The 16753-nt window shown below is 57.5% G+C and overlaps 1 protein-coding gene across 1 annotated transcript; it reads right to left on the bottom strand.

Moving 5' to 3' along the window:
• Positions 1 to 7354: 7354 nt before the first annotated feature.
• Positions 7355 to 14183, bottom strand: Tle5 (TLE family member 5, transcriptional modulator). The gene is made up of 7 exons (XM_087909319.1): positions 14021 to 14183; positions 12393 to 12490; positions 9777 to 9840; positions 9244 to 9288; positions 8990 to 9052; positions 8618 to 8692; positions 7355 to 8297 (listed from the first exon to the last, which is right to left on the bottom strand). The coding sequence occupies exons 1-7, from the start codon at positions 14045 to 14047 to the stop codon at positions 8076 to 8078; spliced, it is 594 nt and encodes a 197-aa protein (XP_087765445.1). The 5' UTR covers positions 14048 to 14183; the 3' UTR covers positions 7355 to 8075.
• Positions 14184 to 16753: the final 2570 nt, after the last annotated feature.

Consider the following 16753-nt stretch of genomic DNA (forward strand, 5'->3'; position numbering starts at 1 on the left):
CATCATTAAGTCAGTCAATAAACATATGCCTGATGCTACTGTGGACAACTATACACTGGGAAACAACAGGCAGCCACGATCATCATAGCAAAGGTTGGACCTCTGTGGGCAGCAAGCCAACTACAGGGGACAAAGGTGTTTATGAGACTCTGCAGAGGAAGGATATCAGCTGAGATCCAGGGTTTCCAGGATAGAAGGACAGATTGCCACCCTCTCTGATCAGACTTGGAGATGAGCTACAACCAGCCAATGTCACAGCTCAGGTCAGGAGCAGCATGTGCAAAGCAAGAATTTAGACAAGCAATGTTGGAGATGACCAAACAGGAACCACTGGTGCCACATGTGTGGGCTCAGTGAGGTTGACACTGTAGATGGAACCTTAAAAATTCCGTGGGGGGGGGGCAGGAAGTGACTGGAAAAAAGACCCAGGGGGATAGCACTCAGAGTTTGAGTGTTCAGTAACTCCCTGGAGCCCTGCCTAGAATCCCCCAGGTAGGGGCTGGGGGCGTGGTCAGGGAGGAGCCCAGCCTAGAATCCCTTATGAGGGGCGTGGTCAGGATGAAGCCCCGCCTAGAATTCCCCAGTGAGGGGCTAGGGGTGTGGTCAGGGTAGAGCCCCGTCTAGAATCCCCCCAGTAAGGGGCTGGGGGGTGTAGTCAGGGGTGGAGCACCCTCAATATCTGGGACCACCATGCTCTCCAAAGTCCCAGGCCTAGTCCAGCACCCCGCCCCCAGGGAAGATTCTGTACAGTGCACAGTTTCTTCGACGGTGGAACATTCCCCCCAATCCGCCCCCCCCCTCCCCCGCACCGTTCCAACCACTCAGATTCTCCACTGCGATTCTGTTCCGGGGTCCCCTGAAGCATCTCCTAGCTCAGTGGCTCTCAACCTTCCTGATGCTGAGACACTTTAATACAGTTCCTCATGCTGTGGTGACCCCCCAACCATAAAACTATCTCATTGCTACTTCATGACTGTAATATTGCTACTCTTGTGAATTGTAATGTAGCCAGCCATCTCTGCTTTCTGGTAGTAGACCCACAGATTGAGAACCTAGTACCTGCTGCTTTGGAACACATCATCCTGATCCTCAGTCCTGGTTTCTGCCGGACTGGTTTGCTCCTTACTAATCATTTTTCCTTGCAGGTTGTTCTGTCCCCGTGGCGTGTGCCTCCCTAAACTGGCGGGACCAAGCCACCCCCCCTACCCCTCAGGGCCGGGCTCAAAACTAAAGCGGGCGACGGCGTGAGACCAAGGAACACACCAGAAATCCCGGGCACACTGCTAGGAAGTTTGAGAAAACATCGCGTTCCCCACCCCGTGTCCAGTCGCCAGATGGCCTGGGACCCCAGTACCTCCTTTCCCTGCGTCTTTGCCAAACCTCACCATCTCCCCAGATCAAGCCTGTTTGTTATTGGTAGCCCAGGCTGGTCTCAGCCTACCCTGAAGAGTCGAGATCGCAGGTGCGTGTCACCACGTTTACACGGGAGTCCTTTAAGCCCCCACCCCCACACAACACCCTTCCTTCTAATGACCCTCAGCCTCGGTATACTAATCCGGTACAAGGTGCCGCGGCTCCCTACTACCAAGGACTCGGTCCCTCCGAGCTCCTAGCCGAGCGCCTGTAGGTCACACCCTTGCAGCCTCCCTGCTCTAGACTCCCAATCCCTTGTGACTTAATTTGAGTTCTGGCTCCCGGACTTTCTCTGGGGCTTCCAGGAATCCCCTCCCCCTAATGTCAGCTAAAGGTGAGCCCAAGGCCACCTTGGGACCCGAGGGGACTTCCAGGAGGAGGGAACCACTGTCCCGCGACTGTACGTTCTGGGAAGCCACAGACTCCGCGCCTCCGTGGGAGTTGCGATCCCTCAGGATTGAATCCCATCACACCGGGAAGTGGGGAGCACCGCAGAGTATCAAGTCTGCCTGGTCCCCGAGTACCCCCCCTTTGCAAAGTGGGGCTCAAAGGCTCGCAGTGACCCCCTGCCTTGTCGTCTCTCCAAAAGTAAAGAGGGGAAAGCCGAGACTGGGAGCCCGGACTGGGACTGCTCGGTCCACCTTAAATCAGACTGGCCGCCCCGCAGCCGGGGGACCGGCCTATCTCTGCCGCGGTTGGCCGGACACGCCAGCCATTGGGCTCCCGCAGCGCCCACATGGGTCTCTGGCGTCATTTGGAGCACTGGCCAATGAGTGTCACGTTCCCGGCAGCCAATAGCAGGAGGCGATGGGCTGGGCTGGGCCAATAGGAAAGCTCCCGTTGGACTGGGGCGCGTGGCTCCCACCAAGCTCCCCCCCCCCAACCCGCCCGGAGAGAGAGCAGGACTCGCGTGGTGGTCCCTGAGAATCGTGAATCCCCCTTTAAAAATAAAAAAAGCCCCTTTAGCCAGCCTTGGTGGCGGATTCCTGCTGTCCCAGCACTCGAGAAGCTGAGGCAGGAGGATGGTTGCGAGGTGAACACCTACGTGGGTTACTGTCTCAAAACATTCTATATTAAAAAAATAAGTCCCGCGACTCATTGGTTACCTTGCCAGGCTTGGAAGACAACGCGCCCTCGGGCCTGCTTTAGACATAGGTAAACTGAGGCAAAGAATACCGAGAGCACCTTGGACGTCTAGGGAATGGCTGACGTTAGTTCGTTGTTTTTTAATCTCGGCTCGCGTCCCGGGGTTCTTTCGTCTAACCTACCAAATCACGGGTGGTGGTGGAATGGGCTTACAGGGAGATGGGAGGTTGGACGCGCTGGGCATGCCTCAGTTTATCAGAGCCGAGATTTGAGGAGCAAGGTGAGGAAGCGTTCTGTGTTGGGAAAAACTACGTATCCCAGCAGCGCCCGCGCGCTTCATCGCGCTCGGACTGTCAATCAAAGTAACGTGGGTCCCTGCAGCCCGCGCCCCCGCCTGCCGCTCCCGCCTGCCAGCTCCCGCTCCCTCCCCGCCGGCTCCCGGCCCGGCGCGGTATAATTACAGCCCATTGATCCGACCCGGGCCGGGAAAGCGGCTCCCTCAGGGAGGCCAAAGCCTTTGGCTCCCGACAGCGCCAACCTCCCCCTCCCCGCGCCCCCAGCTGAGCCACTGGGCCACCAGCCAGGCCGACCCCCTCCTGCTGGCCCAGGGCTCGCCGGTGACCTCTGAGCCCCAGTTCCCGGCCAGGCTTGACAGGCTAAAAAGAAAAACCACGCGCGCGCGCGAACACACACACACACACACACACACACAATCATTTTCTCCCTAAGAACACGGGGGCGGGGGGAAGTCACCCCCTTCCCCAAACGTAGTACATGATTTTGCCAGAGAGATGCCCCCGAGGCAGCCTGGACTGGGCTAATGACAGGACTCTGCAGAGGGCAGAAGCCCCGGGAAAACTGAGTCTGGGGTGACAAAGCTGCTTAGAAAATTCCCAAGGCTTCCTAGATATGGGTGTTTTATGCTGGGGTTCTTCAGAGAGCATAGGAGTTGCCTCATTAGAAAACTCCCTAATTAAACGTTGGTCAAATTAAAATGGGGAGTTCTGACCTCTGACCTTTCTTGTGGGTCCCCTGGCTGTCGCACCTGGGGGAGTTAAGGGAGGGTGGGGTGCAGCTGGGTGTCCCAGGAGGCACCGGGTCGACAGAGGTTGGAAGAAGCCCCATCTTGTTAGGCAATAACTGAGCCGCTAGTGGACAAAGGTGGTTTGTGAACCTGAACACTGCACCAAGTGGACCCCACTCCAGGCCTCCTCCCTAACCTGGAGATCCCAAAAAACGACTTACAGTGAGATTAGAAAATGCTTAACTGCAGGGCAGGGCAGTGATGGCGTGTGCCTCTTGCGCACGCCTTTAACCCCAGCACTCAGGAGGCAGAGGCAGAAGGATCTCTGAGTTTGAGGCCAGCCTGGGCTACAGAGTGAGTCCCGGGACAGCCAGGGCTACACAGAGAAACCCTGGCTTTAAAAACCAAGCAACAAACAAAACAAAACAAAACAAATGCTTAACCAATGTGACCATGCTCCACCTGCCACAATAAAGGGCCATTTGTAGCCACCTATACTCACAGAGAGACTGTGACTTCATTTCCCCAACACTTGTGATCACCCGCTTACATGTGAATCCCATCTAAACGTTCCCCCTCAGGTCCAGAACCTTCCATAGCTTCCTATCATCTCCAGAAATTCTCCCAAACTGCTCAACTCTGTGTGGCAGGAGGCTGATAATTACCCATAGGGGAACCTCAGGGCCCTTGCACCTGCTACAGGACAGGACTTTGCCAGGGATGGTCTGGGGGCGTGGTCGGGGTGGAGATCAGGCCCTAGGTGGTCACCTCTTGGTCAGGGCTTCTCCTGCCACTGTGAAATCCACCATGCTTTCTTACCTTCCTGCCCGCACCCCCATTTTGTGGGTTCCCGCGGCAGTTGTAGGTGTCTAATAAAGAACATGGCTACGGGGTAGGGATTGGTTTAGTCGGTTTTGAGTGTTTTCGGATTTTCTGAGGGGTCTTCTTTCTGGTTCTGGGGATGAACCCTGGGCCTGGCCCATGCTGGGCAGGAAGTCACCCCTATTGCACCTACTGGGCCTTGGCCTTCCTTCATCCTCCTGGGTTGCAGGACGGTCAGACTTGAGGGTCGCTGGGCCCAGAGAAGACTAGAGACCCTGTCTGGGGCCAAACAGCAAAGTGAGGTCCACTCTTTGCATGATCCAAAGTTGGGGGCCACCGCGGTGTCAAATACAGGCCACTTGCCCCGTCTCTTCCCTAACATTAGGCAGAGCAGAGGAGAGAGTGCCACCCAGCAGGCCCTGCAGCCATGGAAGGAGAGCTGGAAAGAGGAGGTGAGGAGGAGGAAGAGAAATGGAAGGGTAGGAGGAGGGGAGGGGAGGGTGAACAGGAGGTGGGAGGAGGAGAGGGGAGAAGGGGAGGAGAGGAGGAGGGGAGGGGAGGTGGGGTGGCTGCTGCGGGAGGCGGTCAAGGTTGTCTGGGGCTTGGCTGGCAGCCAGCTGCTGGGCCCAGGGGGCCAGGCGGTAGAGCAACCGACAGCAGGGGAGGGGAGGGGAGGGGAGGGGAAGGGAGGGGAAGGGAAGGGAGGGGACGCGTGGGAAGAGGCGGAACCCAGCAGGAACAGCAAAGGATAAAGAGCTTCACAGCCTGTGGGAACCGAGAAGGGGGGTGCAAATCAGAGCCAGAGCTGCAGGAGGACCCCAAGAGTCAGCAACAACATGAGGCTCTCTCTATAGAGTCCAGCCTCAGTTTCCCTCCTTATCCTGGTCCGTCCATCTTCGCCCCAGGATCTTGTACTTCCCCCATCGACACCACATGAGGACCCGATTCTCTGAGATTCTGAGCCCTATTCTCAAGCCCTGAGCATCAGCAGGAGACGCTCTGGACCCTGGAGACACCATGGTGCCTAGGTGACCAAATGCTGCCACCCAGTGAGTCCTGCTGAGGGTCAGACACAGCAGGAGGAAGACAGTGAGAGGAGGAGGTGGCCGCTCCCTATCCACCACTTAGTCTGGCTGTCCCCACTTCTCAGTTTCCCCTTTTCCATGTCACTACTGTCAACCCCATTTTCTCCTCATACGCTAAACAGCTCTTTAAAAGATGGGTTTCTGCCAGGAGGTGGTGGCGTACACCTTCAATCCCAGCACTCGGAAGGCAGAGGCAGGCGGATCTCTGTGAGTTTGAGGTCAGCCTGGTCTACAGAGTGAGTTTCAGAACAACCAGGGCTACACAGAGAAACCCTGTCTCAAAACAAAAGAAAGGAAGGAAGAAGGAAGGGAGGGAGGGAGGGAGGGAGGGAGGGAGGGAGGGAGGGAGGGAGGGAGGAAGGAAGGAAGGAAGGAAGGAAGGAAGGAAGGAAGGAAGGAAGGAAGGAAGGAAAAAAGATAGATTTCCATGCACACACTTAACTGACCTGATCCAGTTGCTTGCAGTCTGCCGTCTCTGGGCCTTTCTCTGTGATACCCAGCAAGCCTTGGTGCTTTAATGTCCTGCTGTTTTGGGGGTACTACCCTGGCCTCCCCTGGTGCTGCCATGGTCTCCCAACGCAGAGGGAACCTAGTATCTTTCTGTAGCCTTGTATGATTTCCTGCACTTCAGTGGGCCTCAGTTTCCCCGTCGGCACAACAGGAATTTCACCATCTTCACACCAGAATGAATCTTTTTTTATTTATTATTATGTATACAATATTCTGTCTGCATGTATGTCTGCAGGCCAGAAGAGGGCACCAGACCTCATTACAGATAGTTGTGAGCCACCATGTGGTTGCCGGGATTTGAACTCAGGACCTTTGGAAGACCAGGCAATGCTCTTAACCTCTGAGCCATCTCTCCAGCCCCCACCCCTCCCCCCTGCCAGGATGAATCTCAGATTGGGTGGAGGGGACAGTCACTGCCTGGAGTCTACTCCTTGCTGGCGACAGGGTCGGGTCCCATTGGACCTGGGCCTCAGCCTCCACAGAGCCTCAGGGACTAGGACCTGGGGTGGGGACCTACAACCCCAAGAGTCCCCTAGCCAGAGGCTGACCCCAGAACAGAGTGGATGGGGACAGAGTGGGAGAAGGTCTCCTGTGGGACTTTACAGACCCAGCCAAATCCCCAGTGAGGCACCTGGAGAGGTCACTGGTCCTCACTGGGCATGAGGAGCTGGAAGTCTTACCCTCTCCCCATCCCATCCTCCTCCCTTGACCCCCTTCATTGGGTGACCAGACCATCAGCAGAGGAATTACCCAAGGTCAGACTAGCTCTCCCTGGGGTCCCTCCACCCACAGCCCAGCTGCTGGCAGGAGCCCCCCCACAGGAACCCTGGGGGGAAAGTGACAGCTATCACCTGGGCCCCTCAGACTGATCTTCCCAGGAGCAGACTCTGGCTGAAGAACCCAAGTGGGCACAGCATCCCAGAATCCAGGGTGAACCCCAGGCCTTATGGTCCTTAGGCCTGGGCTCTAGCAAGAGCCCACCTCAAAACACAAAGGTGGTCAGGGCCCGGTGGCACAGAGGCAGAAGGGTCTCTGCGAGGAGTTCTAGGGCACGGGTTACAGAGACCGTGCCTCAAAACACAACAAACAAGCTAGTCCAACAAAAACAGGGTCGCTGAGACGGCTCCATGAGTAAAGGCGACTGCAGCGAAGCCTGACATTCCGAGTTCGATTCCCAGGCCCACATGGTGGAGAACAGACTTCTGCACAATGTCTGAGCAGACAAAACGCCTAAGAAACCAGTAACTATTAAAAAAATAAAAACAAGTAGAGATTCATGCCAGGGCCTTCCCACAGACAGCCTAGCAGGGCTCAGCGAAGTCCCCACCGCCGGGATTGCCACAGCCAACTCTGCTCACCTGTCCAGAGGAAAGGGGGTCCCCACCCCACAAGACAGAGGCAGGGACACAGCGGCCAACCTTTTCATGTTTTTATTTTAAAGGCACAGCTAGACCCCACCCTCAGTACAGCAATCTCCCTTCGTGGGGAGACCAGGACGACACACCAAAGCTAACTATATACACATACACGCGTGGCGCTTCGGTCTTTTAACTCTTTCCTCTTTTTCTTTCTTTAAATCCCCTTTCTTAGAAGACAAGCTATAGAATACTGGGGCAAAAAAAGGAATAATAAACAAACCAAATTCAGAACCCTCATGTTTATTTGGGGAAGGGGAGAAGGGAAGTTTGTGGGTGCCCGCCCCCGCTGCAGTCCCAAGCCTTCATGTCACTTCCTCTGTTCCCCTCCTTCGTGGGCGAGGGAACTGGACTGGGTGAGTTGGGGGGGGGGTGTCTGGACCTAGCAAGTGTACAGTGTGGGGAAGCAGAGATGGGGGACGGGGAGGACTCAGGGCGGAAAGGGGCAGCTAGAGTTGCATTGTGTACATTCTGGGCCAAGACTGGTGGCGGTGACCCAGATAAATGTCGCAGGTGGGGGATTTCTTGCTGCCCTCTGTAACCTGGGGTGTCCCTCTGAGGTCCCCTAGGCCCAGGGTGCAGGGCAAGCAGGCTGGAACCAGGACTGGGGGTGGAAGCTTGGGTAGCGACCGAGCTCTGTGCTGTGTGGCCCTCGGAACACCGCTCCCTCTCTGTGCCTGTCTCCCCTGTGTCCCCTCCCCCCTCCCCCCTCCCCGGGAGCTAATCCGACTTCTCGCCGTCATCCTCCTGGTGGGTGTCCCCATCATGTCCATTCTTGTCCTCCTTAGAGAGGTGTGCCTGAGAGCCCAGAGCCGAGAGGGACAGCAGGCCGGTGCCCGCGCTGACTGCAGGGAGTGATGGCGGTTGGAGCCCCACGGGCAGCGGTGTCAGGGGCAGGGCCAGCGCCTGCAGCTGGGACAGCTGGTGAGCCTGGAGCTGCTGCTGCAGGGGTGAGGGGGGGACGGGGTCATCCCAGGTTCATCCGGGTCATCTGCCCACCCAGGACACCGGTCAGTCACCTGAATTACTGAGGGACCCTACATAGGTCCTCATCACTGTCAGCTACCTGCCCATCTGAGTCAGGTGTCCATCTGTGTCCCTGTCGCCGGTCTCCTGCCTATCCAGGTCATCTGCCAGTCACCTGCCCGCCCGAACCCCCCACCTCCTGTCATCCTGTCACACGGGTCACCTGTCACCTGGCTGTCTGGGCCATCTGCCCACCTGAGTCACTGTCCCCTGCTCACCCAGGTGCTCTGACTTACTCGGATGATGGAGTTCAGCTCAGGAGCCGTGACCTGCTTGGCTCTCTCGATGGCTCCCAGGACCTGTTGCTGATGCTGGAACAGACAGGGGGAGGGGGCAGTGACTGTTCCCTCACGCAAAGGGACAATCAATTGAGAAAGAGACTGGCGTAAAGAAATGGGGGTGGGGCTTCTGTGCAGCGGACAGCCGCTGGAATGCACAGGGAAGCCATGCCCTAGGTACTCGGGGACCATGGGAGGATGTGGGGTGGCCATGGCGAGGAGTCCAGCTCGGGGAATTTTCTCTGAAAGCTGCCCTCCTGGGTCCCCCATCATCTGCCCTCCCTCCACCCGGGTCCCCCTTTATGCCCCCCCCCATGGCGGCTTGCTTACCTCCTGTGACAAATAGGGCAGAACCTGGGCGCAAATCCCATTCAGCCTCTTCACGATTTCAGCCTGGAACACACATAATTTCCCTCAGTACCTGGGGGACACTTGGAGGGGGTGGGGACGGGGCTGAGGCCATGCCTGGGGGCCAGCCAGGCCCACCCAGAAGGGCTAAGATGTGGGGGTGCTGGGTCCGCCTCTGGGGGTTCTCAGTCTGGAAGTCACTGGGCGCTGAGGTGATGAGGGAAACTGAGGCTTACCTGTTTATGCATCTCGATGTTCAAGCCATAGGACATCTCATAGTACTGCAGGGTGGGGAAGGAGGCATGTCACGGACCAAGGGCTCACTCCACACATCCCAGCATTCCTTGTGCCCTCCCATCCACTGAGTTTCTAGTTGTTCTTCACGACCCCTGTCACAAAGCCCTAAGACCCCCCAACCTTCCCTGCAAGGATCTACAGGTCCCACGGGGTTAGGAGGGCTCTGGCCATGGAAGGGTTAAGGGATGCCTATCCGGATAGCCTGAAGGGAGGGGACTGGTGATGGCTCCCCAGTTGCTTCCGGCAGGCTGGCTGGCTGTGGCTGACTTCCACGCCGCCTCCTCCAGCTGCAGCCAAGGACAGCAGGGTCCTGGCAGGCCCAGGATGCAAGTCAGTAGTTTGGCACCTCAGCCACTACCCGGGCTGGCGGCCAGGCCACCCTCGGCCACGGGGACTCGGTAGCAGGCACCTGCGCTGTGTGGGGAGTCTGGGGTCACCCGCCCGGACCCCCGGGTCCCTCAGGGGACTTTACCATGACATAATGCCGCTGCATCTCTGATTTTTCGCTGGCCAGCTTGTCACACTCCAGCTTGAGGCTGAGGACACACAAGAGTAGCTCAGGTCCCCTCAGCCCGCCTTCTGGAGGGTCAAACTGAAAACTTTTTGGTTTGTGTTTTTGAGACAGGGTCTCATGTAGCCCAGGCTTGCTCACTGTGGAGCTGAGGATGACCCTGAACTCCTGATTCCCCTGCCTTAGCTCCCTGCATGCCGGGCAGCAGGCCTGCACCACATCTGGCTACATTTAAGGTCACCCCTAGGTTTTCTGCAATCCTGGGCAGGCAGGGTTGCCTCAGTTTACCCTACTGTGAAACTATGAGAGCAATCTCCACAAAATAACAACCACCAAGGCAGAGGTGCCTCTGTGGCCAACGGATGAGGTCTGCATAACTTGGCTTCCATCTTCACAGGTGACTCAGTGGGTGCCCAGAGAGGGTGAGTGAGCAGTTCAAGGTCACACAGCTGAGCAGTAACCTAACTAAGAACTTTCTTCACACACAGACAAATGAAGAGACTGAGGGGGCCTAGGATTGAGGGGGACAGCGGAAGAGGCCCCCAAGGGATCCTGGCTTCAGGAGCCTTCGCACCAGCCCTGCCATCTCCCTGGCTCCATTCTGGGTCACCTGCTCTACTTCTCTGGGCCCCAGTTACAGCCAGGATGGTGAGGGGCCAGTGGGGTCAAAGGGTCTGGGGCTCGCTGAGGAAGGAGGGAAGTGACATCCCCTAAACTGTCCTCTGACCTTCACACTGTACCGTGACACCCCCCCATAAATGTAATAAGAAATATTTCTTTTTAAATCCAGAAAAGAAACAAGCAAAAAAAGCAAAACAAAACAACACTTTGGAACGTGAGAGAGTGACCAGGAGGGTAGCCACGAATTCTACCCTATCTGAAAATTAAAATATCCTGCACTTGCGAAGCAGAAGCAGGAGAATCTCCTAGCTCGCGGTCAGACTGGTCTACAGAGCAAGTTCCAGGGCTGTGTAGAGAGACCCCGTCTCAAAAAACAAAACAAAACAAAACAAAAAAAAAGAAAAAGAAAAGGCAAAAAATATATAAAATAAAAGCAGCCGCAGGAGGACGTCTCAGGCTGTCTTGGAGCCAGGATCCCACCCTGGCTGGGTCCCCAACTAGTCTAGCCTGGTCTCACAGCCAACCGTTCTCACAAAATGACTGAGTATTGAGGTGACTGGGTCCCAGCAGGGCTTAGCGGGTCAAGCGACTGCAGCTCAAACACAAGGATCCCAGTTCGAATCCCAGAGTCAGGCTGGGAAAACCCAGGCTTGTGTCATGTCCTCCCACGAGGTGAGGACTGGGGGAGATACAGGAGCTCGAGAGACCAATAGGGACACTGCTGTCATGTGGTGGACACACACACACACGCACGCACGCGCACACACACACGAATAAATAATAGTAAGTTCAAGCTGGGCGTGGCTCAGCCATGAGCACCAAGGGGAAAGGGGGGATAGTGGGGGGACCGACACAGAAACTATTCCCAGGGAACTTATTCTCAAAGTGTGGATGTCGCTCCCAAGTGGGAGCCCCTTCACCCACCACCCCACACAGCTGGGAACCCTGGCCCATTACAGAGCACAAGGCAGCTCAGAGAGAACATCCATCCCCCCCATCCATCCCCCTGGGGGTGGGGGGGACAGCACATAGCAGCCTGTGGATCTTGACGAGGTCAGCCAGGTTCCCCAAGGGGGATGGGGCCACAGACACAAGTGGGGACCAGAACCACGGGGGTGGGTGCTATGGGGGAGGCTCAATGGGTAGCCCGCTGGCCCAGCACAGGAAGCCCTACTTGCCTGTCTACTATTAGCTCAAGGTCATCTTTGGCTACAAAGGCAGCTGGGGAAAGCCTGGGTTACATGAGACCCTGTCTCAAAATAAATACCAAAAAGTAAAAATATAAATTAAAAAAATTTCACAAAATCTGAGATTTCCTCTTTTTCATGAAAAAAATCTAAAGGTCTTTCAAAGTTTATTAATATTATTATTATTACTACTATTATTATTATGTGGTTGTTACTATTATTTGTTTTCTGAGACAGAGGTTTGCTCTATACCTCAGCCTAGCCCAGAACACCTCCATCCTGCTGCCCATGTGTCTGAGGGCTGGAATGTCAGGTCTGGAACCCCCATGCCCAATCACCGTTGGGTTATGGAGTAAAATGGGGACCCTGAGCCACTCCCCAGCCTCAGGCTGCTTCTGTGCTGTGCAAACCCTTGGAAAATGCGGACCTCTCTGGGTTTCAGGGTGATCAGTTTCACATATGAGAAGCAGGAAGAGGATTTGTGGGAGCCAGCCAGCTGGAGGGTGTGGGGGACACCAACAAGCTCCCCGCCCCACAACTGGAGAAAGGGGTGAGGTGGGCTGTGTGGGCTCCACAGGGCCCGTGTTACAGTGAGATCACTGCTGACAGGGTCTCTGAAGCCATGAACCGTGTGTGCCTCAGTTTCCTCCTCCACACTATGGGGCTGCTGGTTTGGTATGTAGCCCAGGCTGGCCTCAACCCCCACCAGCCTTCCTCCAGGTTCTGGACGAGCCCCCTCTTCCAAGGGTGCGGCCCCAGCCCGGCTCACCTGTGGTACTGTGCTTGCAGTAACTGGAACTCATCTTTGATGCGGTCGCAGGAGTCCGAGGTGGTGAACTTGAGCTGCTGGGGGAGGTGGGAGGAGCCCTGCAGGATGCGGGGTGGGAGTGTGGGAGGGTGAGTGCCCCGCCCACGCCCCACTTCCTGGGCTGCGCTCTGCAGGTCCTCTCTGAGGGAGCCAGGAGGGGGCAGGGAGGCCCGCAGGCAATGGGGTGCTTTTAGCGCGGGTCATTTGGGGCCACAGGCACCCATGGGGAGGGGTACACCTCTGTCCTCCGGCTGCCCCAAGGAGTCCCCGGGAAGCCCCTCTATGTTAAGCAGGGCACAGGCCTGCCCTCAAAGCCAGCTTGGAAGATGAACCTTGCTACTGCCCCACCATTTCCTGGGGGTACCCATCACACCTGTTTCCTCGGGTGTGCTATTCCAGGAGGAGACCCCAAAATCTGCCCCACCCCAGGGGTCCCTCCAGGCCCCAGCCAAAGCCATGGGAAGAAGACAGGGCTGGGAGTCAGAGAGGGAGTCTGTAGCTGGGGGGGGGGGGGGGACACGGACAGAGGGGTGTCCCTGGGGTGAGGGGATGTACTGGGCCGGCATCTGAGGACACTGGGCCAAGAGTTAGGGTGTAAGATTCTCGGATTTGGGAAGCAAAGTAAGCGTCTGGGAGAGCAAGACTGGAAGCAGGGAACGGGGTGCAGAGCCACTGGGAGCTAGGGTGGGAGGCAAGACGGGCCGGGCTTGGATGGGGGGGGCGCCTGCAGCTGGAGGGAGCAGACGTGGAGGGGGGGCTCGGGCTCCGGACAGGGGCAGGCACACACTGGGCGTTATAGGGGTGCAGGGTCCCACGCACCCTGGTGTTGGCACGATGGGGGCTGGGAGGAGGCAGGCCTCTGGGATGCGGGGCCTGCTGCTGAAGAACGCAGGGCCGGCCAGGCTGGGGGGTGGCGCTGGGCCCGGATGGTGACGCCAGGCCCGACCGGGCTGAAGGGAGAGGCGGGGGATGCGGGGCCTGAATTCGGGGGTGCTGGGCAGCAGACTTAGGGACAGGACAGATCTGAGGTGGAAGGAAGTGCAGGGCCTTGGACTTGGGGGCAGGCCGGTCTGGAGTCATTAGCGAGCTGGGCCTGGGGGGTGCAGAGCCCAGAGTTGGGCGTGCAAGGTCTCAGGCTGGAGGACATGCGCCGCCTGGGCTTGGGGTGCTGCAGGGCCTGTGCCCCAGGGCTGGGAGACAGGCCTGATGCGGCTGGAGTGGGGTGCGGGGCCCTGGGCTGGGAGACAGACTGGTCCGGAGCCTGACGGTGGGGGGGAACGGGACCCTGGAGTCGGGATGGACAGAGGGTAGGGGGTCTCGGGGCCGGGATTCAAGTTCAGGGATCCGGGCTGAAGGATGCAGTGCTGGGCCGGTGGGGTGCGCACGGCCTGGATTATGGGGGTGCAAGGACCCTGGGGACAGACCCCCCAGGACTGAGGGACAGGCCTCTGGGAGCTGGAGGCGCGTAAGGAGCCCCTGGGACAGGCCCTGGGCGGGGAGACAGGCGGGATCCGAGCTACGGGGGTGCAGTGAGCCGAGCTGGGGGTGCAGGGCGAGCTCCGGGGTGCAGCGCGCGGGGTCCCCCTTACCGAGTGCCGGCTTTGCGGAAACATCATGTCAGTCGCGGGGGGCGCGGGCTGCGCCCCGGCTCGGGCGGCTCGGGGGGCGCCGGGCGGCCGCGCTTTGTCCCCGATCGGCAGCTCCGGGGCCCCGCGTCCCGCCTCCTGCGCCGCCCGCCGCCCGCCCGCGCCGCCCGCGCTATTGTGTAATGGCGACGCGGTGCCGCCCGGGCTCCCGCTCCACCTGCCGCGCCCGGCACTGCGCAGGCCCGGACGCCCCACCCGTGACCTTGGCCCCGCGCGCCCCGCCCCCGCCGCGGCCCCGGCCCGAGGCCTGCCTCAGTGTCCCGTTCCTGTCCCGCCCCAGCCCCCAGCCCCCAGACCCACAGCCTGGGCGCCCAGGCGCCAAGGTGCATTTATGGAGCGCCTACGGTGTGTCTTGATCTCTCTGGAGTGGTAAAGGTTGGCACGGTTGGGGGGCACACTGGGCAGCATGGTGACTGACACCAGTCCCACAAATGGGTGCCCAGCTTGTCATGCACTGACTGGGGGGTGGAGGCCGAAGGATCAAGAGTTCCTGGCCAACCTGGGCTACCTGAGATTGGATCTCAAAACAACAAAAAGTAAAACAGGCTTTGAGTGGTGGTGCAAGGCATTACCCCAATGCAGAGGAAGGTGGACACCAGCCCCATCTCCACGTCGAGTTCCTGCACAGTCTGGGCTGCACGAGCCCCTATCTCAAAACAACAAAAAGTTAAAGAGTTCCACAGGAGCTGCTGGTGGTCAGGCCTTTAATCCCAGCACTGGGGTGGCAGAGGCAGGGGAATCTTTGTGAGTTCCAGGACAGCCAGGGCTACATGAGTCCTTTCTCAAAAATAATAAAAAAATGAAACATAAATAAATATATAAAAAGAAACTAGTTCCCTGAGCTAAGATCCGTTATCCCAGCATTCCATAGCAAGCTGGGGCAGGGGGGTTCCCACAATTTCAAGCCAGCCTGAGGTGTAAAGCAAGATCCTGTCACATACCTGAGACAGACGGACAAATGTCATCAACTGTTCTGTTCAGGTGGCCAAAAAGCTGGAGGAGAAACAAGTGGCCAGCAAGGCCTGGTGCACTGTGATGCTGAACCCCAGTGGGGAGTTGGGAGGTGGGGAAGCAGCTGAACCATAGAGGACAAGGACAAGGCCCTGGGGGCCACGGCCCAGACCCTGCTCACGACAGGGCTTCTGTGAAGGTTCCACTGTTGAGTGTGACATTGTCTCATTTTATGAGACTATGGTCTCACGTAGCCAGGCTGGCCTGGAAATCCGCAGCAGAGGGTAACCCTGAATTCCTGATCCTCCTGTACCAGGCCCGCTTTCCCTGTGGCCGTCCTCCTGTCCCACACTGGGACAGACAGACCCTGTTTCCTGGTGGCACCTTCTGATTCCAACCAGGCCAGCATCTTCAAGTCCTAGAAAGTCAAGTTTCATGGCAGTGGCTGGCTCTGTGTGGTCACATCCCCACCCTGCCCTTCCCAACCACAAGGATGATACAAACCGCAAAGCCACGCACTGTGGGGGCCGAGGAGACCAACACAGCCTGACACAGATCACGGCAGGCTGCTGAGGACCCACCAGCACCCCGAGGCTTCTTCTTGCATGCTTGCAAGTTGTTTTTGCTTCCTCCCTTCCTCTTTCCTCCCTCCCTCCCTTCCTCCCTCCCTCCTTCCTTCCTTCCTCCTTCCTCCTTTCCTCCTTCCTTTCTTTCTGCTCCCTCCCGCCCTCCCTCCCTCCTTCCTTCCATTAGCCAGGGAAAGGTGACAAACTCAGGACCTTTAATCTCAGCTCAGAAAGGTACATAGGGAGACCCTGCCTCAAAAATACAATAAGCAAAGTAATTAATTAATTAATAACTAGATGAACAACGTTCTAAAGCATGCCGGGAAGGACAACGTTGCAGTTAGACTGTGTTGAATGCACGAGTTGACATATCCACTGACATTAATTGATTGACCGGGGAGTCCGAGGGTGTTCTCCTGCCAGTCTGGATCTGTGTGACACATTGGGGATTTCTGCCCTGAGCCAGGCCCCAATCTACCTTTTTTACTCTCCATTTTGAGACTGGATTACTGGGTCTAAGTAACTCAGGCTGTCTGTCTTGGGACTTGGGGTTCTTCTGCCTCGGTCCCACAAAACCTGGGATGGAAGGCCTGGGTCAGGGCGCTCCTATTTCTGGTTTTTATTGGTACCTCAACAGGTTCTTGATTTTTATTTTTCTGAGACAGGGTTTCTCTGGTTTTTATTGATTTTGTACATCCCAGAGTATATGTCTGCACACCCCATGTGTGTATTCAGTACCCACAGCGGTCGGGAGGGGACTGTGCTGGCAGAGGCTGGAAGAGGGCGTTGGGTTCCCAGAACCAGAGTCACAGGCAGTTTGAGCAGCTTGGTAGTACTGGGAATCAAACCCAGGTCCTCTGCAGGGGCCACCAGTGTGCTAACCGCTGAGCTGTCTGTCCAGGTCCTCTGTCTGCACCAGGCTCTGGTGTAAACTCTTGAGCTGGAAGGAGCCACCGGTGTCGCCAAGGGAGTGAAGGGCTGGAGGCACAGAAAGGGCAGGTGGCGGGGGCATGTAGACTCAGGTTCCATTGTGTTGGTCCTTTTGGAGGGTGGCAGGTGACTCTGAGACACTGGCTGGAGCTGAGCCCGAGAGGCACTGGGATGCCAAGGGAATCGTCTGTATGTCCTGGGTCCTGCCACACTGACTGCTGCACCTGCC

Source organism: Myodes glareolus, chromosome 8, assembly GCF_982192425.1.
Source record: "Myodes glareolus chromosome 8, mMyoGla1.1, whole genome shotgun sequence".
Taxonomy (NCBI): Eukaryota; Metazoa; Chordata; class Mammalia; order Rodentia; family Cricetidae; genus Myodes; species Myodes glareolus.

Coding starts and splice junctions, on each gene's coding strand:
- Tle5 (XM_087909319.1), bottom strand. CDS start 14,047: ATGATGTTTCCGCAAAGCCGGCACTCG. Junction 12,491..14,020: donor TTCCGCAAAGCCGGCACTCG/GTAAGGGGGACC, acceptor CGCATCCTGCAG/GGCTCCTCCCACCTCCCCCA. Junction 8,298..8,617: donor AGCTGAACTCCATCATCCGA/GTAAGTCAGAGC, acceptor TCACCCCTGCAG/CAGCAGCTCCAGGCTCACCA.